Raw genomic sequence first — 26,588 nt, 5'->3', positions numbered from 1 at the left:
GAATTTCCCCATGGGGATGAATAAAGTATCTATCTATCTATCTAACTCATGTTCTCAGAATTAATTAGTTATTATTAGTTTCTCTTTTTGTATGTGCACAATCTGTCACCTTTTGCACATTGGTTGTTTGTCCATCTTTGTGTGAAATTTTATATTGACTCTATTGTATTTCTTTGTAGCTACTGTGAATGCCTGCAAGAAAACCAATCTCAGAATAATAAATGGTAACATATACGTAGTTTGAACTTTGTACGAGGTAAGAGTTAGATTGAAGTTAGGTTAAAAATTTGGCACATCATGAGCCAAATGAAGGACCTGCAGCAAAAGACTCATTCAGGACCGTTCCCCAATCATGTCCAACAAATATAAAAAACAAAGTTTTGTGGTGGAAAGGAGCACTTTCCCCTTGCCTTACAGGTGCACAGCAAGATGATGTGGGTTGCCACAGTAACACAGCGGTCAGTACCACGCTATTACAGCTTGAGGCGTCAGAGTTTGAAGTTCAATCTCAGCGCCTGTGAGGAGTCTCTGTACATCCTCCCTGTGGAATGTGTGTGTTTTCTCTGCGTCTTCTGGTTTCCTCCCACAGTCCAAAGACGTCTCGGGTAGGTCAATAGGTCATAGACTCACAGTCATAGTCAAGAGATTCTGCAGATGCTGGAAATCTAGAGTAACATACACCAAATACTAAAGAAACTCAGCAGGTCAGGCTGTATCCATGGCAGGATCTCAGCCTGAAACGTTGAGCAGATATAAAGAAGGGAAGGAAAATAAACTTAACCTTGAGCTTTTCTTTTCTTTTGTTTTCTCTGACTGAAGCTTCTCCTCGTTAAAGCCTTGAGGAGCTAAAGCCTCAAGATGACCAGCATCTATGGAAAAGAGTATAGTTGACATTTCGGGCCGAGACCCTCCTACAGGACTAGATTAATCTGGTTAAGCACCATCCAAGCATCTTTTGAGATAGCTCAGTGTATATTTTTAAATATGTCTTTTGTATAGCTATTTGTTTTTCGTTTGCCCACAGACGTGCTTGTAGGCTTCAGCAACATAGTAGACACATTAACTGGACTCAAAAAAATCTACATTATTTTTTTTCAATAATAACTGAGTGCTGCAATGGGAACAAGCATACTAATGGCTATATGAAAAGTCACAAACAGCCTACAGAGAATACACATTTATTGTTGATTGGTTTTTGGTTCGCATTTTAAAAATCTGATGGGTACTTTTGTAGAGAGGTGCAAAACTGACAAGAGGCACTTCTTATACAGCCTGCATGATTTGGCATCAATGAAAAGGAAAACAAGGATGAGACATATGTTTTGTATCAAGTCCCACCATTAAAACAACCCCACAGAATCTAACATTACAAATATCTGATTGGGAGAGATTGTCTTATATGATAAAGTCATCGTCCATTCCCGTGGAGAGTATGTAAGGGAGTTGCTGTTGACTCCTTGCTCTCTGTCAAAGCTCTAGGCTGGTGGATAAACACGCTGAATTTCACGCCTTGATTGTCTGCAGCTCGCACAAACCCACTGTTTGCTGTCATTGTGATTGCCTTTAAGGCATCACCAGTACCAAAAATTGTAATAGAGCGACTGTTAATTTTTGCACTGGTTTCCAGTTGGGAGGCCCGCTCAGAAGGCTGGTCCGGCACCACCGTGATTCCCTGCAGCAGCTTCTGTGCCCGAGCTTTCTCCCCAGGGCCACCTAACGTCTCCAAAATTGCCTGGAAATCTCTCACTGCCGACTCACAAGCAAATAGTTCTTTGTCCTTCATGAAGGCTTGTAGTTTAGGTAGGACACTCTCCCCCCTTTCCTGAGAAGCTTGTTCAGTCAGTACTTTCTCCTTAAAGATGAAGTGACATCCGCCGTGACTTACCGCTGAAACAAAGGTGATGAGGGTGGTTATATCTAAATTGGCACGGTTGCAGGAGTCCACTTTAACCTCAGTAGGAAAAGCAACACTGGCAACAATTGTAGACCGGTCTACTTTTGTCACTTGCAAAGGCTCCTCCAGATCTTCTTCAGAATCACTCGATTTATCACCTTCCTCCATAAAATCGATCACTGAATTCACAGCAACGATATCTCCTCGTACAGACAGCCCCATTTCTTTTAGTTTTTCTGCCATAGGGCTAGAAATGCCATTGTAAAATGCAAACACAACATGTGGATTGCTATACTGCACCAGCTGTTGTCTGCTGGCTTCCAAATAATCTTCTGCTTGCTCAACAATACTTTTATCTCCGTATTGGCCCCTCCCCACCCAGATACTGTGCAGCGCCTCAGCTTTCCGCCCGATAGCTTTGACCCACGTCAATCCACCGTTAGCGACGACGTCCACCATCACGGACTGCCTCTCACCAGAGTGCTCCTGGTAGTTAAATACGCGCAGAAGGCTAACAACATCCTCTAGGCTTTCAGCCGACTCAATGACTGCCTTTAAGTGGGTGAGGTTCGTGCTCTGTAGGTGTGACTCCTTCACTGAAACTTTGCCCGTTTCAACTTTCCGCAGAAACTTCAGCTCGGCCTTCAGCTTGCTGCAGAGCTTGGGCCCACCTTGCACGCCGCCGGCCCGAGAACGGGACAGGGCCTCTGCCCGTTCCAGCAGCTCACGAGCTTCAGTGATCCTCTCCGAGAGAACCTTCTGCAGTGACATTGCATCCCTGGAAAACAAAACATTTCAGTTCAGTCATAGGAGCACAAATAGACTATTGGGCTTATCAAATCCCTGCCATTCCATTGGCTGATTTATTATTCCTCTCAAACTCAAGTTCCTGCCTTCTCCCCATAACCTTTGATGCCCCAAATAATCAAGAACCTATCCTCCACTTTAAGTATACCCAGTGACCTGGCCTCCACAGCCATCTGTGGCAATAAATTCCAGATTCACTACCGTCTGGCTTAAGAAATTCATTTCAGTTCAAAAGGGACGTCTCCCTATTCAGAGGCTGTGCCCTCTGAATCTACACTTGCCCATTACAGAAAACATCCACTCCAATATTCAACAGGCTTCAGTGAGATCCGTCCTCATTCTTCTAAACTCCAGTGAGTACGGGTCCAAAGCCATCAAACGCTCCTCTTATGTTAGTATATTGTTACTGTAGAAGAGAAAAGCCTCACTGCATTCAGATGGGCAATAGCTAAAAACACATTAGCAAATGAATTAAGGACTGGGTACATTAAACCCCTTACAGATCAGCAGTCAATGATAGTCCTACAGCAGTACAGCACAGAACCAGGTCCAGCTAGTCCATGCCAAACCATTATTCATCAATGTCTCAACGACATGCACCCAGACAGTCGCCCTCCACACTCCTCCCAGCCATGTACCTATCCAAACTTCCCTTAACCTTGTCATGTTCCCCTTATACATTACAATTTTCACCCTTAATCTGTGACCTTTAGCTTTAGACTCGCCCAATTTCAAGTGACATCAGTGAAAGAATCCAATATCATTCCAATTATTAGACTGACACTTCAGTGTAGAACTTAAGGAGTGCATCATGAGGTTAAACACCAAAAATACTGCAGAAAATCCCATACCACAGTTCAAAAATGTGGGCGCCGGCCAATGTTTATCACTTAACAAATGGTAATTATACTTAACAAATACTAAGGTAATTATACCTCTGAAGTCCTTCATTGACGTTAAATTGGTGATGAAACAGCATATCAGAGGGAGATTGGAAATTTGGCCTCGTGGTGTCATATCAATAACCTCCCAATTAATGTCAGCAAGACCAATAAGCTGATTATTGACTTTAGGAAAAGGAAACAAAAATGGTGCATGAAAATGATTCCAAGATTGTCATATGAAGAGCATCTGATGGCTCTGGGCCCACATTCACTAGAACTCAAAAGAAGGTGGGGTGACCCTCACTGAAACCTACTGAATGGTGAAAAGCCTTGATAGTGTGGATGTGAAGACGTTATTTCCTATCGTGGGAGAGTCTAAGACCAGAGGACACAACCTCAGAATAGAGGGGTGTCCTTTTAGAACATAACATAAGAAATAGGAGCACGAGTTGGCCATCCAGCCCATCGAGCCTGCACCGTCATTCAATAAGATCATGGCTGATCTGTCCGTAAACTCATCTCCATCTACCTGCCTTTTCCCCATAACCCTGAATTCCCCTACTATGTAAAAATCTATCTAACTTATCTTATATATATTTAGTGAAGAAGCCTCAACTGCTTCCCTGGAAAGAGAATTCCACAGATTCACCACTCTCTGGGAAAAACAGTTTCTCCTCATTTCCATCCTCAATCTTTTCCCCTGAATCTTGAGGTAATGTCCCCTAGTTCCAGTCTCACCTACTAATGGAAACAACTTTCCTGCTTCTATCTTATCTATCTCTTTCAAAATTTTGTATGTTTCTATAAGATCCCCTCTCATTCTTCTGAATTCCAGAGAATACAGTCCCAGGCAACTCAATCTCTCCTCATAGGTCAACCCCTTCATTCCCGGAATCAACCTGGTGAACCTCCTCTGCACTGCCTCCAAAGCCAGTATATTCTTCCTCAAGTATGGAGACCAGAACTGCACACAGTAATCCAGGTGCAACCTCACCAGTACCCTGTATAGTTGCAGCATGACCTCCCTGTTCTTGAATTCAATCCCTCTAGCAATGAAGGCCAATATTCCGTTTGCTTTCTTAATAACCTGTTGTACCTGCAAGCCAACTTCTTGCGATTCATGCACAAGCACTCCCAAGTCCCTCTGCACAACAGCATGCTGCAATCTTTCACCATTTAAATAATAATCTGCTCTTCTATTATTCCTTCCAAAGTGGATGATCTCGCATTTACTAACATCGTATTCCATCTGCCAGACCTTGGCCCACTCATTTAACCTATCTATATCCCTCTGCATCCTCTGTGCAATTTGCTTTTCCACTCAGTTTAGTGTCATCAACAAAATTTTGCTACGCTACACCCAGTCCCCTCTTCCAAATCATCAATGTAAATGGCACCCCACTCACTGCCAACCAGAGAAACACCCATTTATACCAACTCTCTGCCTTCTATCGGTTAACCAATCCACTATCCATGCCAATACACTTCCTCCGACTCCATGCATCCGTATCTTATTTATAAGAATGGAGATGAGGAATTTCTTTAGCCAGAGAGTGGTGAATCTGTGGAATTCTTTGCCACAGGCAGCTGTGGAAGGCAAGTTTTAATGCTCATTTAAAGCAGAGGTTGATAAGTTCTTGACTGATCGGAGCATGAAGGAATATGGGGGGAAGGTAGGAAACTGGAGCCGAGAGAAAAATGAATCAGCCATGATGAAATGGCGGAGCAAACCTGATGGGTCTAATGGCCTAATTCTGCACTTATATCTTATGGTCTAAACCAGAGGTCCATGAGCCAGTCCTCTTCAAAGGATCAGTGGGAGAGCGGGTCAGCTAATTGAAATTTCTAAGTGTTATTATTTCAGAGGACCTGTTCAAGTGCAATTACAAAGGAAGTACGGGAGAAGCTCTACTTCCTCAGGAGGTTGTAGAGCTTCGACATAACACGTAAAACTTCTAAAAACTTCTTCAGATGTGTAATTGAGAGTATATTGACTGGCTGTATCACAGCCTGGAATGGAAACACCAATGCTCTTGAATGGAAACTCTTATAGAGTAGTGATTAGAGCCCAGTTCATCATGGGTAAATCCCTCCCCACCACTGAGCACATCTACATGAAACAATGCCTTAGGAAAGCAACAGTGATCATGAGTGACACTCACCACTCAGACCATGCTCTCTTTTCCCAAATGTGGTAAGGAAGGAGGTACAGGAGCCTCAGGACTCACATCACCAGGTTCAGGAGTAGTTATTACCCCTTAACATAGAACATAGACAATCTATAGCACATTACTGACTGACAAAGGGTCTCGGCCCGAAACGTCGACAGTGCTTCTCCCCATAGATGCTGCTTGGCCTGCTGTGTTCCACCAGCATTGTGTGTGTTTCTGCCATGCACTTCCCTAAGAACATCTGCTCCCAATTTATGCTCCCAAGTTCCTGCCTAAAAGCATCATATTTCCCCCTACCCCTATTAAATGTTTTCCCAAATTGTCTGCTCCTATCTCCTTCCAGAGCTTTGGTGAAGGAGATGCCGTCACCTCCTCCAAAATGTTCTACCACTGAGAGATCTGACACCCGACCAGGTTCATTTCCCAATACCAGATCAAGTACAGCCTCTCCTCTTGTTGTCTTATCTTCATATTGCATCAGGAAACCTTCCTAAACACACCTATCAAACTCCACCCCATCTAAACCTCTTGCTCTAAAGAGATGCCAGTCAATATTAGGAAACTTAAAATCACCCATCACAACAGCCCTATTATTACTGCAATGTTCCAGAATCTGCCTCACTATCTGCTCCTTGATGTCTCAGCTACTATCGGGGGGGGGGCAGGGAAATCTATAAAAAAAACCACCCAGGAGAGGTATTACCCCGTTACTGTTTCTGGCTTCCACCCATAATGACAATTCCTCCATGATTTCCTCCTTTTCTACAGTCGTGATACTATGCCTGATTAGCAACACCATACAGGTGTCCCCCGTTTTTTGAACATTTGCTTTACGACAACTCGCTGTTACGAAAGACCTACATTAGTACCTGTTTTCGCTAACCAAAGAGGATTTTCGCTTTTACGAAAAAAAGACGCCCGCTTTATACGTGTGTTTACCCCGAGAAACACTACAATGACCGTGAAGCCTTGTGCGGGCAGTTGTTGCGCATGCGTGTATGTGCGTAGGCGTGTACATGCACATGCATGTATGTGCCGATTTTTTTCCCTCCAAATCGATTTTGGCTCGCTGTCTTCCCAATACTGATAAGTGAAACTACACCATACCTACAATATTTCTACTTTATATAGGGTGTATATTTATCATATCATTCCTGCTTTTACTATATGTTAGTGTTATTTTAGGTTTTATGTGTTATTTGGTATGATTTGGTAAGTTATTTTTTGGGTTTGGGAACGCTCAAAAATTTTTCCCATATAAATTAATTGCTTCTTCGCTTTACGACATTTCGGTTTACAAACGGTTTCATAGGAACGCTCTACCTTCAGAATGCGGGGGAAACCTGTACTTCTTTTGCCTCTCTCCCGGTTCTTTTTGAAACAGCTAAAGCCCAGCACACTCAGCAGCCATTCCTTCCCCTGAGACATCCAAGTCTCTGTAATGGCCACAATGTCACAGTTTCACACATTGATCCACGATCTAAGTTAATTCGTCTTGCTTATGATATTCATTGCATTAAAATAGACACAGCACAAACCATCTGGCTAAGTGCCTCTCTGCTCTATCATCTGCCTATCCTTCCTCATAAACTTCCTACAGGCTGTCTCTACTTGTGCGCCAACTGCCCCATCCTCTGCCTCTTCACTTCAGTTCCCTCCCCAATAGCATTAGCAAACCTCCCTCCCAGGATATTGGTTCCCCTCCAGTTCAGGTGCAATCTGTCCCACTTGTCCAGGTCACCCCCCCAGAAATGGTTCCACTGATCCCAGAACTTGAAACCCTGCCCCTGCACCATTTCCTCAGCCACTCATTCATCTACACTATCTTCCTGTTCTGACCTTCACTGGCTCATGGCACTGGGAGTGAACCGGAGATTGTCACCTTGGAAGTCCTGCACTTCAGCCTCCTTCCTAACTTCCTAAACTTACTGCACAGGACTCTACCCCTCTCCTGCCTACGTCATTGGTACCAACATGTACCACGACCTCTGGCTGCTCACCCTCCCCTTCAAGAATATCCTGCAACACCAGGGAGGCAACACACTATCCTGGTGTCTCTTTTGCTGCCGCAGAATCTCCTTTCTGTCCCCCTAACTATCCAGCCCCATATAACTATTGCTCTGCCTGACATCACCCTGCTCTTCTGAGGCTCAGAGCTGACCACAGTGCTATTGGTCTGGCTGCTGATTTGCCCAGATAGGTCACCCCTCAGAAGTATCCAAAGGGGTAAACCTGTTGCCGAGGGGAATGGCCACAGGGGGACCCTGCATTAATGTCTTTCTCCCTTTACCTCTCTTGGTGTTCACCCATCTACTCCCTGAAATCTGCACTCTGGGTGTAACCACCTGCTCAAAAGTCTTATCTATCAATTGCTCTGCATCCTGGATGATCCTTTGTTCATCCAGCTCCAGCTCCTTAATGCAGTCTTTCAGGAGCTGGAGTTGGCTGCACTTCCTGCAGGTGTAATCATCAGGGAGACCATCAGGTTCCATGAATTCCCACATCCTACAGGAGGAGCATCCCACTGTCATATCTGCCATCCTACCTGCACTGTACAAGGGGCAACCAAGACCAGATCTTCTATCCTATTTCTTTGGCCTCAGTTTCTTCTCGTCGAAGTCTCTTGAGTCCAAGCCTGATGCTCCTACTCTCACCACTGGCCTACTTCCAAAAATGGCCACCCTGCTTGCCCCTTCTGTACTTTTATTTAATTCGCAGTGCTCTGCTCCCTCCACTGATTGGGCCTCAGAATGTCTGAATGCCCATGAAGCTCTCCTTTTATAAATGATTCACCCATCTTGAGGTGCTCTGCTCTCGCCGCTGATTAGGCCTCAACCATCAGGTTCTTGAACCAAAGGGGATAATTTCACTCAACTTCACTTGCCTATCATCAAGAAGTTCCCACAACCAATGAACTCAACTTAAGGACTCTTCATCTCATGTTCTCGATATCTATTGCTTATTTATTTATTATTATTTCTTCTTTTTGTATTTGCACAGTTTGTTCTCTTCTGCACTCTGGTTGAACATCCTGGTTCATTGATTCTGTTAAGGTATTGTTATTACTCTACAGATTTATTGAGTATGCCGACAAGAAAATGAATCTCAGGGACGTATATGGTGATATAAATTTACTTTGAACATCCCTTTGCCATTAATGTCACTGCAAAGATTATGTCACCAGAAAACTTTCACATTCTTTCTGAGATCTTTTGATTGATCTCTACTTAATACCCTGTAACTTTTACAACACAGTCAAAACATTCAGTTTTCCCTACAATCCACATCTTCCATCTGTCCCCTAAATCCTAGTTGGGCTTTTTTCCAAGCAGTAAGGCTGTTCAACACTTCTACCCACTAACCCACCACTACTTCATCATTTCTTGCCAGTCACTATGTCCACACTCCTGTACTTGGTGTTACTTTATGGAGTTACAATCAATATATAAGCTCTCTTATGCATTTACATTCATTGTGTTTTTAATATTAAACAATGGAATATGACATTAAACAATCTTGAATCTCGAATCCTGCTCTCCCTCCTCCCGGCGCATTGCTCCAGGTCCCCATCCATCCTCCCACTGCTTCTCATTCCTACGATTCTGCCCCCACACCCCGCTGGCTCCGGGACCCCATCCCTCCCTCTGGCCCATTAATGGGAGGCCATTTCAGTCCCCCAGCTGTCAAACCACAGTCACCCTCATCAATCAGCCTTCAGGGTCCCCTCCCCAATCCCTCAGCTACCTCCGGAGACACATACCCGGCCACCCCTATCCACATCCTCTGCCTCCACCCCTATCCTCGCTCTCTCCCCACCAGGCCCCGGCTCCTGCTTCTCTGCCACCACATCCAGTTCCCAGCGCCCTGCCCCTATTTCTCCGCTGCATGTGCGGAGCTCGACCCTCGGGGTTACCTGTGCACGCCCAAGTTGGGCGGACAGCACTAGGTACGGCCTCGGCGCCCTCCGAAACGGGCTCAGCGCTTCGCCACGTCCCATCAGTCAGCGGCCGCCATGTTGGTGAGGGCGGCGAGCATGCGCAGTGGCTGGGTGCCGGCACAGCGGCGGTGGGGGGGGGGTGTTGAGGCTCAGTGCTTTGGGCAGAGCTGTGGGGGCAGATGGGCATATTGGGGGTTAGGGGGAGCGGAGAAGGGGTGATAGGCAGAGGACAAAAAGTGTGAGTGTTCAGTTCTGGTCGTCTTTTTACAAGAAGGATGTAGAAGCTTTAGAGACATTTACCAGGATGATACCTGGATTAGAAAGAGAGTGAGTTAAAGGGAGCTCGGGCTTTTCCCTTTGGAGCAAAGGAGAATGAGAGGTGACTTGACCGAGTGGACAGCCAGAGGCTTTTTTTTACACAAGAGTGGAGAATATATGGAATGGCCTGCCTGGGTGTTGGTAGAGTCAGATACGTTAAGGGCATTTAAGAAACTCTTAAATAGGTACACGGAGTTTTGAAAAGTGGAGGGCTATGGAGGAGGTAAGAATTAGATTGACGTTTGGGTTAATAGATCGACACTGTACAGTACAGTGCTGAAAGGCCTGTACTGTGTTGTAGTGTTCTATGATCTTAACAGGGAGTCAAATATTTCATGTCCACATTAAGAAGTGTTTAAGAGGAGAGGTGACCCAATCAGAGACAGGTGAAATTATTATGCACTGTACTGCTGCCACAAAAACAACAAATTGTACAACTAATGAGATGAGAATAAACCTGATTCTGATATTCATCTTGGCAATGCTGAGGTACTAAAATATTTTACATCAGCCTTCACCAGGGAAGAAATAGTTGCTGCAGCCTCTGCAAAATAAATTGTCCTGATTAAGTGTCTTGGCCCAAAATGTTAGCTCTTTATTTCCCTCCTGAAAAGATCTTGGCCTGGAAGGTTGACTGTTTATCCCCCTTCATAGATGCTGCCCAACCTGCTGAGTTTCTCCATCATTTTGTGCATGTTGCTCAAGATCTTCAGCATCTGCAGAATCTCTTGTGTCTATGACATATTAGCACAACAGGAAATAAAGCGGCATTCTTATAACAACACACACAAAATGCTGGTGGAACGCAGCAGGCCAGGCAGCATCTATAGGGAGAAGCACTGTCGACGTTTTGGGCCAAGACCCTTCGTCAGGACTAGCTGAAAGGAAAGATAGTAAGAGATTTGAAAGTAGTGGGGGGAGGGGGAAATGTGAAATGATAGGAGAAGACCGGAGGGGGTGGGATGAAGCTAAGAGCTGGAAAGGTGATTGGCAAAAGTGATACAGAGCTGGAGAAGGGAAAGGATCATGGGATGGGAGGCCTAGGGAGAAAGAAAGGGGGGGAAGCACCAGAGGGAGATGGAGAACAGGCAAACAACTAAATATGTCAGGGATGGGGTAAGAAGGGGAGGAGGGGCATTAACAGAAGTTAGAGAAGTCAATGTTCATGCCATCAGGTTGGAGGCTACCCAGCCGGTATATAAGGTGTTCCTCCTCCAACCTGAGTTTGGCTTCATCTTGACAGTCGAGGAGGCCATGGATAGACATATCAGAATGGGAATGGGACGTGGAATTAAAATGTGTGGCCACTGGGAGATCCTGCTTTTTCTGGCGGACCGAACGTAGGTGTTCAGCGAAACGGTCTCCCAGTCTGCGTCGGGTCTCACCAATATATAAAAGGCCACACTGGGAGCACCGGACACAGTATACCACACCAGCTGACTCACAGGTGAAGTGTTGCCTCACCTGGAAGGACTGTCTGGGGCCCTGAATGGTGGTGAGGGAGGAAGTGTAAGGGCAGGTGTAGCACTTGTTCCGTTTACAAGGATAAGTGCCAGGAGGGAGATCAGTGGGAAGGGATGGGGGGGATGAGTGGACAAGGGAGTCGCGTAGGGAGCGATCCCTACGAAAAGCAGAAAGAGGGGGGGGAGGAAAAAATGTGTTTGGTAGTGGGATTCTGTTGGAGGTGGCGGAAGTTACGGAGAATTATACATTGGACCTGGAGGCTGGTGGGGTGGTAGGTAAGGACAAGGGGAACCCTATCCCGAGTGGGATGGCGGGTGGATGGGGTGAGGGCAGATGTGTGGGAAGTGGGTGAGATGCGTTTGAGATCAGAGTTGATGGTGGACGAAGGGAAGCCCCTTTGTTTAAAAAAGGAAAACATCTCCTTCGTCCTGGAATGAAAAGCCTCATCCTGAGAGCAGATGCGGCGGAGACGGAGGAATTGTGAGAAGGGGATAGCATTTTTGCAAGAGACAGGGTGGGAAGAGGAATAGTCCAGGTAGCTGTGGGAGTCTGTAGGCTTATAGTAGATATCGGTAGATAGGCCGTCTCCGGAGATGGAGACAGAAAGATCAAGAAAGGGGAGGGAGGTGTCTGAAATGGACCAGGTAAATTTGAGGGCAGGGTGAAAGTTGGAGGCAAAGTTAATGAAATCAACGAGCTCAGCATGCGTGCAAGAGGCAGCGCCAATGCAGTCATCGATGTAGCGAAGGAAAAGAGGGGGATGGATACCGGTATAGACTTGTAACATGGACTGTTCCACAAAGCCAACAAAAAGGCAGGCATAACTGGGACCCATATGGGTGCCCATGGCTACACCCCTGGTTTGGAGGAAGTGGGAGGAGCCAAAGGAGAAATTATTGAGAGTAAGAACTAATTCCGCTAGATGGAGGAGAGTGGTGGTAGAGGGGAATTGGTTAGGTCTGGAATCCAAAAAAAAGCAAAGAGCTTCGAGACCATCTCGGTGGGGGATGGAGGTATAGAGGGACTGGACGTCCATGGTGAAAATAAGACGGTGGGGGCCAGGGAACTTAAAATCATTGAAAAAATTCAAAGCATGAGAAGTGTCACAAACATAGGTGGGAAGAGATTGAAGAAGGGGGGATAAGACAGTGTCAAGGTATGCAGAAATGAGTTCAGTGGGGCAGGAGCAAGCTGAGACAATAGGTCTACCTGGACAGGCAGGTTTGTGGATCTTGGGTAGGAGGTAGAAACGGGAAGTGCGGGGTGTGGGAACTATGAGGTTGGTGGCAGTGGATGGGAGATCCCCAGAGCTGATAAGGTTGGTGATGGTATAGGAAACAGTGGCCTGGTGCTCCTTAGTGGGGTCATGATCAAGGGGTAAATAAGAGGAGGTATCAGAGAGTTGTCGCTGTGCCTCGGCCAGGTAGTGGTCAGTACGCCAGACAACAACAGCTCCCCCCTTATCAGCAGGTTTTATAGTGAGGTTGGGATTGGTGCACTTCTCCCTATAGATGCTGCCTGGCCTGCAGTGTTCCACTAGCATTTTGTGTGTGTTGTTGTTTGAATTTCCAGCATCTGCAGATTTCCTCGTGTTTGCTGTTAGCATTCTTATAATATTGAATTGAATTAATCGCTTCTCTGCTTTGATTATTGCAACAGGAATATCTATATGGAGGCCTAATTTGCAGTATTCTTTGCGGATTTGGTCACCTACCTACAGGACAGATGTAAATAAGGTTGAAAGAGTACCGATAAAATTTACAAAGATGTTGCTGGGACTGAAGGAGCTGAGTTATACAGAAAGATCAAATAGGTTAGGACTTTATTCCTTTTGAATTTAGAAGATTGAGAGGAGATTTGATAGAGCTATAGAAAATTATGAGAGTGTAAATAGGATAAATACAAGCAGGAGTTTTCCACTGAGGTTGGGTGGGACTACAACTAGAGGTCATTGCTTAAGGGGACCATGAGGGGGAACTTCTTTACTCAGAGGGTCCCGAGAGTGTGGAATAAGTTTCCAGCACAAGTGGTGCATGCAAGCTCAATTACAATGTTTAAGGTAAGTTTGGATATGTATTTGGATGGCAGGGCTATGATCCCAGTGCAGGTCAATGAGAATAGGCAGTTTAAATGATTCAGTACAGACTAGATGGTCTGAAGGGCTTGTTTCCATGCTGTACTTCTCCATGACTCTATAACTAGTCTATCAATCCAAAGCAAGAGAAATAGCTGAAATGACATGCACTCACAGAAGACTATTTTGTAACTACCGGTAGTTGGAATTTTAAACATATGTACTTATATTATTCATTCTATAGACAATAATGGGAATGTTCCATGTTATAGTAAAAAGGAAACTCCACCTATAAGGATCTAAAAGGTTTTTTGCACTTTTTAAAATCTATTCAATATATGTATACTGTAATTGATTTGTTTATTATTATTATTATTATCATCATTATTTTTATTTTATTTATTATTATTTTTCTCTTCTACATTATGTATCGCATTGAACTACTGCTGCTAAATTAACAAATTTCACGCCACATGCTGGTGATAATAAACCTGGTTCTGATTCTGAAGTGAAAAAAAAGATAGAAAACACCAGAGCAACACAACCTTTTGTTTATTAAAAATAATTATCAACAAGAAAATACTGGGATGTATCATTTTATTGAATAGTTTATCAGTTTCAACTCAAGTCAGTTTTATGGTGAAAAATAAGATATTGCTAAAAAGTTATACATCAAATGAAATATTCAAACAAAATCATATTTTCACCCAAAATCTCTAAAAGATGCAGAATTAAAATAATTCAGTTATTTATACATATTCAATAACCAGTCACTTGATGAAAACACAATCTGAATCTGTAAAAACAAGGGAATTTTTAAAAAAATAGCCAAGTCCAAAAGTAATCACTCCTAAACAAAAGTGATTTAAAACCACATATATAATCCAAATTCCCTTACCAATGATTTTCCATATCCTTATATAGGCCATTGTTGCAGATAAAACTAATCCAAAATCAAAACAAAATAATTACCATTAGCCTGCGACCACTACGGGGTTGTTATACTTCATGATGCACCCTCAGCTCCAATGAAATGATTGTTCCAGAGTCAGAACCTCTATTAGCAATTAGCAAACATACAATCTCGATGTGATCAACAAAGATTTGACCTCTGCTGGTCACAAGCCACAAACTGTCACAAAATAAGCAAGAATACGTAATTTACTCTCTTCGCTTTAACCACGCCCCCACTAATGTGACTAGTTACCATAATAATAAACCCTGCAGCACAGAATACAAAGCAGATAGAGAACAGATACATAGCTCCTACACAGCCCAAATATCAAACCATCCATAATTTGGACCACTGAATTGTGCAAGGTTTGGTAACCAGGTCTAATGTGTTCTTATGAGTACATTTTGACGTCTGTTCCTAATGTGAAAGTATTTGGGAGTTTGATACATATTGGCACAACTGATTATAAATACTTCTAGGTTGCATTCTGATTTGGTTATTGCTGAAATTGAAATCCATCTGTGCCTTCCATTATTTTTATACCAGAAAACGCAAAGGACCATCACCTTAACCAATGGAAGAACAAAAACAAGAGAAACTCTGCAGATGTTGGAAATCAAAGTAAAACACACAAAATGCTGGAAGAACTCAGCAGGCCAGGCAGCATCTATGGAAAAGTGTAAACAATTGACATTTTGTGCTGAGGTTCTTCATCAGGACTGGAAAAAGAGATGGAGGAGAGGAGCAAGTAGCACAAGGTGATAGGTGAAATCGGGAGAGGGGGAGGGCTGAAATAAAAAGCTGGAGGTCGATTGGTGAAAGAGATAAAGGGCTAGAGCAGAAATCTGATAGAAGGCCGTGGAAGAAAGGGAAAAGGGAGGAGCATCAGTGGGAGGCGATGGGCAGGTAAGGAGTTAAGGTGAGAGAGGGAATTGGGAATGGGGAAGGAGAGGGCAATGACTGGAAGTTCGAGAAATCAATGTTCATGTCATCGGATTGGAGACTGTTCAGACAGAATACAAGGTGTTACTCCTCCATCCTGAGTGTGGCCTCATCGTAGCAGTAGGGAAAGCCATGGACTCCCAGGACTGTCAGAATGGAAATGGGAATTACTTCATTTATGCATTTATCATATTTTTAAGTGCTACACCTGCCCATACACCTCCTCCCTCTCCTCTATTCAGGGCCCAAACAGTCCTTCCAAGTGAGGCAACACCTCACCTGCACATCTGCTGGGGCCATCTGTTGTGCTCCTGATGCAGCCTCCTCTACAGTGGTGAGAGCCGAGGTAAATCAAGCACCTACCATCATCCGTGACAAGTGGAACTTCCCAGTGGCCAAACATCTTAATTCCCATTCCCATATGTCAATTCATGGCCTCCTTTTGTGCCCAGAAGAGGCCACCCTCAGGGGGGAGGAGCAACACCTCATATTCTGTCTGGGTACCCTCCAACCTGATAGCATGAATTTTGATTTCTCCTTCCGGTGAACAAATTTCCCCCTCCTTCCTCTATTCCCCACTCTTGACCTTCTCACCTGCCTATTACTTCCCCCAGATGCCCTCCTCCTTCCCTTTCTCCTATTGTCCACTCTCCTCTCCTATCAGATTCTTTCTTCTCCAGCACTTGACCTTTCCCACCCACCTGGGTTCACCTATTACCTTCCAGCTAGTTGCCTTTCCCTCTTCCCACCTTTTTATTCTGGCATCTCTAGCCCCCCCCCCCCCACCCCAAGTCTCGATAAAAGGTCTCAGCCCCAAATCTCGACTGATTCTTTCCCATAGATGCGGCCTGCCCTGCTGACTTTTGTGTGTGTTATTTACGGTGCTGTTTAAGAAATCAAGGTATTGGAAATTAAAAGGAGTAAACAGCACATGCCAACAGTGGGCTGAGGGGCCTGTTCCTACGCTGTACTGTTCTATGCTAATAAAGCAAGGGACACAAATTCATTTGTTCACAATCAGGGAATCTAAAATAGAGTTTCAGGTCAGGAGATATCATTGATCAGAGTCCTGAAAATGGGAATTATCAGCTCCAAAATGTGCTGAGATTAATTTGCATTTATGGTATAAACTGAGACTCATAATTCAGTCCAGTGGAAATTCTCATAGCAAGAGTGCAGGTGTTTAACTTTTTTTCTCTGTGATCTCTGTATCTAACAGTTATGTAGAACCAGAACACATAAATAGTATATTACTTAATCACAAAGTGCACTGTCTGATGAAGGGCTGGGGTGGGCCTGAAATGTTGATAGCTGCCTGACCTGTTGAGTTCCTCCAGCACTTTGTGTGTGTTACAAATTATGCTGTGTTTTGTAGACTGATCGTAACAGGAGCCATTAAATGGTCTCCATTTTTCACTGCTTTCTCTGCAGATGTCTTCTTTGTATTTGTTTTAAATGACCAGTATTCTAATTAACCTGACTATTCAAAAAGGCTTTTTCTACTTTTTTCAATTTTTGTAGCTCGGCTTGAAGTTCCCAATATTTCAGATAAACCCACAATATCCTGCCATTCTTTCTTTTGTCTGTGTTTTGTACATTTGCACAGTGTGTTTCATAGTTAAAGATATATTTCAAATCATTGTCGATGCCCAACTCTTTAGCAATTGGATTGGCAGCAGCTTGGCTGAGCATCTTCCTCTCTAATTCAAGTCTTTCTTGTTTTGGACTAAAGAAACTGCAGAAAAGATTTTGCCTGTTGACCAGGGAATTTTCATATTCTCTTATGAGTGCTCTAGCTCGAGATTCCCACTCTCTTTCTTTTTGCACCAAATCCCGGTACAGAACCCCGGCTACTCCCGACTGTAGCAGGAAGCGCTTTTCCCCCTCTATATTTCTCCGCTCTTGTTCCAGCTGCCGGCGTTCTTCAACTAGCCGATGGCTCTGTGCAGAAAGTGCTTCACGATAACTTTGGACTTTGCTTCTGAGCTTCTCCTGCTCCAGCTCACAGCGCGCAAGTGAACGTCGATTCTGAACAATGACGTCTTCATACATCAATTTCAGATTTGTCTCTGAAGTTGCTATCGTGTTCTTGCATGCTGTTTTCACTTGGTCTATTTCTTTCTGGGATTCCCTTGACCAGATCCATCCTTTAAAAAAATTAAAGCGGCTTTCAATTGCAACTAGATTCATCTCTAGAGAGCAAATATATCTTTCCAAGATAAAATCCTTATGGTGTCACAGGAAAGATACTGGCATGAATAAAGGAATGGCTGACAGGTAAGAGGCAGCAAGTGGGAATAAAGTTTTCTGGTTGGCTGCCAGTGACTACTGCTGTTCCTCAGGGGTCAGTATTGGAACCACTACTTTCTATATTGATGGTGAATCATTTGGATAATGAAATTGATGGCTTTGTGGCAAAGTTTGCAGATGATATGAAGATAGGTGGAGGGGTAGGTAGTGCTGAGGAAGCAATGCGATTGCAGCAGAACTTAAGGCAAATTGGAAGAAAGAACAAAAAAGTGGCAGATGGAAAACAATGTTGGGAAATGTATGATAATGCATTTTAGTAAAAGGAACAATAGTGCAGACTATTATATAAATGGGGAGAAGGTTCAAACATCAGAGGTGCAGAGGGACTTAGGAGTCCTCATGCAAGACTCCCAGAAGGTTAATTTACAGGTTGAGTCTGTGGTAAAGAAGGCAAATGCAATGTTGGCATTTATTTCAAGGAGAACAGAATATAAAAGCAAGGTGATAAAGCTGAGCCTTTATAAGACACTAGTCAGGCTGCAGTTTTGGGCTCCATATCTCAGAAAGGATGTGTTGTCATTGGAGAGAGTCCAGAGCAGGTTCATGAGGATGATTCTGAGAATAAAGGGGTTAACACATGATCATTTGGCAGCTTTGGGCCTGTATTCACTAGAACTAGAATGCGGCGGGGGGGGGGGGGGGGAATCTAATTGAAACCAACTGAATGTTGAAAGGACTAGACAGGGAGGATATGGAGAGGATGTTTCCTATGGTGGGGGTATCCAGAGCTAGAGAGCTCAGCTTCAAAATTGAGGGGCAACCTCTTAGATCAGAGGTAAGAAGGACATTTTCAGTCAGAGAGTAATGAATCTGTGGAATGCTCTGCCACAGACTACGGTGGAGGGCAAGACCGTGGGTATATTTAAGGTGGAAGTTGATAGGTTCCTGATTGGTCGGGCATCAAAGAATATGGTAAGGAGGCAGGTGTATGGGTTGAGTGGATCTGGGATCAGCCAGAATAGAATGGCAGAGCAGACTCAATGGACTGAATGGCCTAATTCTGTTCCTGCGTCTTATGGCCTTATGGACCATTAGACCACAAGACTTACAAGTCCCTCCAGCATTTTGCAAATGTTAGAAGATCTGTAGATGCTGGAAATCCAAAGCAACACACACAAAATGCTGGAGGAACTCAGCTTCTATGGAAGTGAATAAACAGTCGACTGAGGACTGAGAGGGAAGGGACGAGATGCTTGAATTAGAAGGTGGGGCAGGTGAGAGAGGCTGGCTGTAAGGTGATAGGTGAAACCAGGTGGGGGTCCACTTCCCCTATTGTTCACACCCCTCCTATCAGATTCTTTCTTCTCCAGCCCTTAATCTTTCCCACCTGGCCTCATCTAGTCTCTTTCCCCTCCTATTTCAGGCATTCCCTTCTACTTCAGGCATCTTGCCCCTTTCCTCTCAGTCCTCAGTTAACTGTTTACTCTTCCTCATTAAGAACACAAGAAATAGGAGCAGGAGTCGGCCATCCGGCCCGTCGAGCCTGCTCCGCCATTCAATAAGATCATGGCTGATCTGGCCATGGACTCATCTCCACCTACCTGCTTTTCCCTATAACCCTCAATTCCCCTACTATGCAAAAATCTATCCAACCTTGTCTTAAATATATTTACCGAGGTAGCCTCCACTGCTTCATTGAGCAGAGAATTCAACAGATTCACCAGTCTTGTGGAAAAGACTCTTCATCTCCACCCTAAACCTACTCCCCTGAATCTTCAGGCTATGTCCCCTAGTTCTAGTCACACCCACCAGTGGGAATAACTTTCCTGCCTCTATCTATCTACCCCTCCTGAATTCCAACGAGTACAGTCCCAGGCGACTCAATCTTTCCTCATAGTCTAACCGCCTCATCTCTGGAAACAACTTGGTGAACCTCCTCTGCACCACCTCCAAAGCCAGTATATCCTTCCTCAAGTAAGAAGACCAGAACTGCATACAGTACTCCAGGTGCAGCCTCACCAGTACCCTGTATAGTTGCATCATAACCCTCCTACTCTTAAATTCAATCCTTTTAGCAATGAAGGCCAACATTCCTTTTTTCCTTCTTGATAGCCTGCTGTACCTGCAAACCAACCTTTTGTGATTCATGCACAAGCATTCCCAAGTCTCTCTGCACAACAGTATGCTGCACTTTTTTTTACCGGTTAAATAATAGTCTGCTCTTCCATTTTTCCTTCCAAAGTGGATAACCTTGCATTTACCAACACTGTACTCCATCTGCCAGACCCTTACCCACTCACTTAACCTATCTATATCTCTACAGGCTCTCCGTATCTTCTGGACAATTTGCTTTTCCATCCAATTTAGTATCATCAGTAAATTGAGATACACCACACTCGGTCCCCTCTTCCAGATCATTAATGTATATCGTTAACAGTTGTGGGCCCAGCACCGGCCCCTCAGTATACCAACCAGATACCATTCTGATTGCCAACGAGAGTAACACTTGTGTATCCCAGCTCTCTGCTTTCTATTAGTTAACCAATCCTCCATCCATGCTAATACATCACGCCCAACTCTATGCATTCTTATGGGTAAGTATTTTATGCGGTACCTTATCGAACACCTGGAAATCCAAGTAAATAACATCCATCTATTCCCCTCTATCCTCTGCACTCATTATATCCTCAAAGAACTCCAGTAAGTTTGTCAAACAGGACCTGCCTTTGCTGAATCCATGCTGCGTCTGCCTGATGGATCCATTTCTTTCCATATATCTCACTATTTCTTCTTTAATGACAGCTTCAAGCATTTTCCCAACTGCGGATTTTAAACTAACTGTCCTATAGTTACCTGCCTTTTGCCTACATCCTTTTTTGAACAGTGACAAGACATTTGCCATCTTCCAATCCGCCAGGACCTGCCCAGAGTTCAGAGAATTTTGGTAAATTATCACCGAAGCCTCTGCTGAAACTTCTGCCATTTCCTTCAGTATTGTTGGGGTTAATTCGAGACTGCCATTACAGGTCAGGAGTGGCTCACGTAACACACATAATGTTAGGAGGCCGGAATGCGAGGGAGGGGGGAGCGAAACTGGGGACCCCGCTACACCGAAACTACTAGTGTCACGTGATTCAGTAAACAAAAGAAACAGGTAACTCGTGAGCATATGGCTGCGGGCCAATAAGATGGACACAAGTGCCCGATATTACCTAATATGTAGCGGGGTTGTGCTGGGGGGAAAAGGGGTATAAATAAGAGCAGATTGTAAGGGGAAAACAGAACGCCTTCTCCAGCGACTCCGTGGATTCGCTGTGCCAGTTACGAACTCTGCAATAAAGCCACGTTTTGTAATATTCCGGTGTAAGTTGTCTCTCTTCCTAAACGAACACAGGGCAGAATTTCAAGCCCAACAGTATCCTGGGATGCATTCCATCAGGACCAGGGAACTTATGTACCTTCAGGCCGACAAGTTTGCTCAGCACTACCTCCTTAGTGACAGCTATTCTATCAAGGTTCTCATCTCCCATCGTATCTTTAAAATCTCTCGTTACCATGTTAGACGTGTCAACCACCATGAAGACTGACACAAAATAGTCATTCAAATCCTCATTCCCCAATATAAACTCCTCATTCTTGTCCTCCAAGGGAACTATGTTCACTTTAGCTACCCTTTTCCGCTTTATATAATTATAAAAACCATAAAATTATAAAATCCATTTTTTATATCTTTTGTGCTCATTTATTTTCATAATCCAGAAACATAGAAACAGAGAAAACCTACAGATGGTATATACAATTATCTGGATAGACAGGGTCTGATTAGGAAAAGTCAACATGGATTTGTGCGTGGAAGGTCAGGTTTGACAAATCTTATTGAATTTTTTGAAGAGGTTACTAGGAAAGTTGACGAGGGTAAAGCAGTGGATGTTGTCTATATGGACTTCAGTAAGGCCTTTGACAAGGTTCCACACGGAAGGTTAGTTAGGAAGGTTCAATCGTTAGGTATTAATATTGAAGTAGTAAAGTGGATTCAACAGTGGCTGGATGGGAGATGCCAGAGAGTAGTGGTGAATAACTGTTTGTCAGGTTGGAGGCCGGTGACTAGTGGTGTGCCTCAGGGATCTGTACTGGGTCCAATGTTGTTTGTCATATACATTAATGCTCTGGATGATGGAGTGGTAAATTGGATTACTAAGTATGCAGATGATACTAAGATAGGTGGTGTTGTGGATAATGAAGTAGCTTTTCAAAGCTTGCAGAGAGATTTAGGCAAGTTAGAAGAGTGGGCTGAAAGATGGTAAATGGAGTTTAATGCTGATTAGTGTGAGGTGCTACATTTTGGTAGGACTAATCAAAATAGGGCATAGATGGTAAATGGTAGGGCATTGAGGAATGCAGTAGAACAGAGTGATCTAAGAATAATGGTGCATAGTTCCCTGAAGGTGGAATCTCATGTGGATAGGGTGGTGAAGAAAGCTTTTGGTATGCTGGCCTTTATAAATCAAAGCATTGAGTATAGTTAAAATTGTACAAGGCATTGGTGAGGCCAAACTTGGAGTATTGTGTACAGTTCTGGTCACCGAATTATAGGAAAGATAACAACAAAATAGAGAGAGTACAGAAAAGATTTACGAGAATGTTACCTGGGTTCCAGCACCAAAGTTACAGAGAAAGGTTGAACAAGTTAGGTCTTTATTCTTTGGAGCCTAGAAGGTTGAGGGGGGACTTGATAGAGGTATTTAAAATTATGAGGGGGATAGATAGAGTTGACGTGGATAGGCTTTTTCCATTGAGAGTAGGGGTGATTCAAACAAGAGAACATGAATTGAGAGTTAAGGGGCAAAACTTTAGGGGTAACACGAGGGGGAACTTCTTTACTCAGAGAGTGGTAGCTGTGTGGAACGAGCTTCCAGTAGAAGTGGTAGAGGCAGGTTCAATATTGTCATTTAAAGTAAAATTGCATAGGTACATGGACAGGAAAGGAATGGAGGGTTATGGGCTGAGTGCAAGTCGGTGGGACTAGGTGAGAGTAAGCGTTCGTCACAGAGTTAGAAGGGCCGAGATGGCCTGTTTCCGTGCTGTAATTGTTATATGGTTATAGCACAATGCCCACAAAGCTGTGCCGAACATGTCCTTACCTTAGAAATTACTTAGGCTTACCCATAGCCCTCAATTTTTCTAAACTCTATGTACCTATCCAGGAGTCTCTTAAAAGATCCTATTGTTTCTGCCTCCACCACCGTCACCAGCAGCCCATTCCATGCACTCACCACTCTCTGTGTACTAAAAAACTTAACCCCGACATCTCCTCTGTGCCTACTTCCAAGCACCTTAAAACTATGCCCTCTCGTGTTAGCCATTTCAGCCCTGGGACAAAGCCTCTGACTATCCACACGATCAATGCCTCTCATCATCTTGTACACCTCTATCAGGTCACCTCTCATCCACTGTCACTCCAAGTTCACTCACCCTATTCTCTTAAGGCATGCTCCCCAATCCAGGCAACATCCTTGCAAATCTCCTCTGCACCCTTTCTATGGTTTCCACGCCCTTCCTGTAATGAGGCGACCAGAATTGAGCACAGTACTCCAAGTGGGGTCTGACCAGGGTCCTATATAGCTGTAACATTACCTCTTGGCTCCTAAATTCAATTCCATGATTGATGAAGGCCAATGCACCATATGCCACCTTAACCACAGAGTCAACCTGTGCAGCAACTTTGAATGTCCTATGGACTCAGACCCCAAGGTCCCTCTGATCCTTCACACTGCCAAGAGTCTTACCATTAAAATTATATTCTGCCATCATATTTGACCTCCCAAAATGAACCACCTCACACTTATCTGAGTTGAACCCCATCTGCCACTTCTCAGCCCAGTTTTGCATCCTATCAATGTCCCGCTGTAACCTCTGACAGCCCTCTACACAATCCACAAAACCTCCAACCTTTGTGTCATCAGTAAACTTACTAACCCATCCCTCCACTTCCTCATCCAGGTTATTTATAAAATCACAAAGAGTAGGGGTCCCAGAACAGATCCCTGAGGCACACCACTGGTGCCTCATGCAGAATATGACCCATCTACAACCACTCTTTGCCCTCTGTGGGCAAGCCAGTTGTGGATCCACAAAGCAATGTCCCCTTGCATCCCATGCCTCCTTACTTTCTCAATAAGAATTCAATGGAGTACTTTATCAAATGCCTTGCTGAAATCCATATACACTACATCTACTGCTCTACCTTTATCAATGTGTTTAGTCACATCCTCAAAAAATTCTATCAGGCTTGTAAGGCACGACCTGCCTTTGACAAAGCCATGCTGACTATTCCTAATCATATTATCCCTCCCCAAATGTTCATAAATCCTGCCTTTCAGGATCTTCTTCATCAACTTAACCAACTAGTGAAGTAAGACTCATTGGCCTATAATTTCATGTACTATCTCTATTCCATTCCTTGAATAAGGGAACAAAATCTGCAACCCTCCAATCCTCCAGAACCTCTCCTGTCTTCATTGATGATGCAAAGATCATTGCCAGAGGCTCAGCAATCTCCTCCCTCGCTTCCCACAGTAGCCTGGGGTACATCCCATCCAGTCCCGGTGACTTATCCAACTTGATGCTTTCCAAAAGCTCCAGCACATCTTCTTCCTTAATATCTACATGCTCAAGCTTTTCAGTCTGCTGTAAGTCATCCCTACAATTGACAAGATCCTCCTCCATAATGAACACTGAAGCAAAGTACTCTGCTATCTCCTCTGGTTCCATACACACTTTTCCACTGTCACACTTGATTGGTCCTATCTTTTCATATCGTCATGCTCTTCACATACTTGTAGAATGCCTTGGGGTTTTCCTTAATCCTGTCCGCCAAGGCCTTCTCATGGCCCCTTCTGGGTCTCCTAATTTCATTCTTAAGCTCCTTCCTGCTAGCCTTATAATCTAGAGCTCCATCATTACCTAGTTTTTTGAATCTTTCATAAGCTCTTCTTTTCTTCTTGACTAGATTTACAACAATTTTTGTACACCACGGTTCCTGTACCCTACCACCCTTTCCGTCTCATTGGAACGTACTTACGCAGAACCCCACGCAAAAATCCCATGAACATTTGCCACATTTCTTCCATACATTTCCCTGAGAACATGTTTCCAATTTGTGCTTCCAAGTTCCTGCCTGATAGCCTCATATTTCCCCTTACTCCAATTAAACATTTCCCTAACTTGTCTGTTCCTATCCCTCTCCAGTGCTGTGGTAAAAGAGATAGAATTGTAATCACTATCTCCAAAATGCTCTCCCACTGAGAGACCTGACACCTGACCAGGTTCATTTCCCAATACCAGATCAAGTACAGCCTCTCCTCTTGTTGGCTTATCTACACATTGTGTCAAGAAACCTTCCTGAACCCATCTAACAAACTCCACCCCATCTAAACCCCTCACTCTCAGGAAATGCCAATCAATATTTGGGAAATTAAAATCTCCCACCACAACAATCCTGTTATTATTGCACCTTTCCAGAATCTGTCTCCCTATCTGCTCCTCTAAGTCCCTGTTACTATTGGGTAGTCTATAAAAAACACCCAGTAGAGTTATTGACCCCTTCCTATTCCAAACTTCCACCCACAGAGACTCAGTAGACAACCCCTCCATTATTTCCTCCTTTACTGCAGCCGTGACACTATCTCTGATCAACAGTGCCACGTCCCCACCTCTTTTGCCTCCCTCCCTGTCCTTTCTGAAACATTTAAAGCCTGGCACTTGAAGTAGCCATTCCTGCCCCTGCACGATCCAAGTCTCTGTAATGGCCACAACATTATAACTCCAAGTACTGATCCATGCTCTAAGCTCATCCGCTTTGTTTAGAATACTCCTTACATTAAAATACACATTTCAACCCATTGGTCTGAGCACGTCTTTTCTCTATCACCTGCCTATCCTCCCTCTCGCACTGTCTCCAAGCTTTCTCTATTTGTGAGCCAACCACACCTTCCTCCGTCACTCAGTTTGGTTCCCACTCCCCAGCAATTCTAGTTTAAACTCTCTCCAATAGCCTTAGCAAACCTCCCCCCCCCCCCCCCCAGGATAGTGGTCCCCCTGGGATTCAAGTGCAACCCATCCTTTTTGTACAGGTTCCACCTGCCCCAAAAGAGGTCCTAATGATCCAGAAACCTGAATCCCTGCTCCAACCCCTCAGCCAAATCTAGCTTCCCTTTCTTTAATGCTCGCTTAGTGGTTCTTTGTTGGTTTTTAAAGTTTTCCCAATCTTCGATACTCTTGGCGACTTTGTATGCACAAGCTTTTAGTTTGATGCCTTCTTTCATTTCCTTAGTTATCCAAGGCTGGCTCTCCCTACTCTTCACCCTTACTTTTAATTGGAATACACTTTTGTTAAGCACTGTGAAAAATCTCTTTGAAAGTCTTCCACTGTTCCTCAACCATCCCATCGCATAGTTCCCAGTCTACATGCAGCCAAATCCTCCTTCATCCCATTGTAGTCTCCATCGTTCAGGCATAAACAATGATGCTGCCTGATCTGCTGAGTTCCTCCAGCATTTTGTGTGAGTTGCTCAAGATTTTCAGCATCAGGGATTATAAAATGAAGGGAGTTAAAATATCTTCTGCTGGCTGAAGAATCCTAAAGTCTATTTTGCATTTCTGCATAATTGTTTTTTACTACTGAAGGACACCATATCTACTCTAAATATTGTGGTACAACCAAGAAACAATTCTAATACAAATCAACACACTTACGGAAGGCAGCAAGAGCCAACATAGGAACTAGTAGAGCGTAATTCCATTTGCTTCCACCACCTTCTCCATCTCTGCGATTGGGTAAAATATTCCAATCCTCTCCTGGTGCATTCAGATTATTCATGGGGTCTCAGTTTG

At 44.1% G+C, this 26,588-nt stretch overlaps 2 protein-coding genes across 3 annotated transcripts; both read right to left on the bottom strand.

The window, feature by feature from the left end:
* Positions 1–1,162: 1,162 nt before the first annotated feature.
* c1h7orf25 (chromosome 1 C7orf25 homolog) lies at positions 1,163–26,586 on the bottom strand. 2 transcript variants are annotated; one of them, XM_073030702.1, is made up of 2 exons: positions 26,451–26,586; positions 1,163–2,672 (listed from the first exon to the last, which is right to left on the bottom strand). In XM_073030702.1, the coding sequence occupies exons 1-2, from the start codon at positions 26,495–26,497 to the stop codon at positions 1,409–1,411; spliced, it is 1,311 nt and encodes a 436-aa protein (XP_072886803.1). In that variant the 5' UTR covers positions 26,498–26,586; the 3' UTR covers positions 1,163–1,408. The 2 variants fall into 2 exon arrangements, with proteins under 2 accessions (XP_072886803.1, XP_072886886.1); XM_073030785.1 differs by lacking the exon at positions 26,451–26,586 and adding an exon at positions 9,670–9,787.
* LOC140717361 (coiled-coil domain-containing protein 127-like) lies at positions 14,130–26,588 on the bottom strand. The gene is made up of 2 exons (XM_073030912.1): positions 26,451–26,588; positions 14,130–17,593 (listed from the first exon to the last, which is right to left on the bottom strand). The coding sequence occupies exons 1-2, from the start codon at positions 26,572–26,574 to the stop codon at positions 16,914–16,916; spliced, it is 804 nt and encodes a 267-aa protein (XP_072887013.1). The 5' UTR covers positions 26,575–26,588; the 3' UTR covers positions 14,130–16,913.

This window comes from Hemitrygon akajei, chromosome 1 (genome assembly GCF_048418815.1).
Source record: "Hemitrygon akajei chromosome 1, sHemAka1.3, whole genome shotgun sequence".
NCBI lineage: Eukaryota > Metazoa > Chordata > Chondrichthyes > Myliobatiformes > Dasyatidae > Hemitrygon > Hemitrygon akajei.
This window is presented reverse-complemented; position numbering and strand designations above follow the sequence as displayed.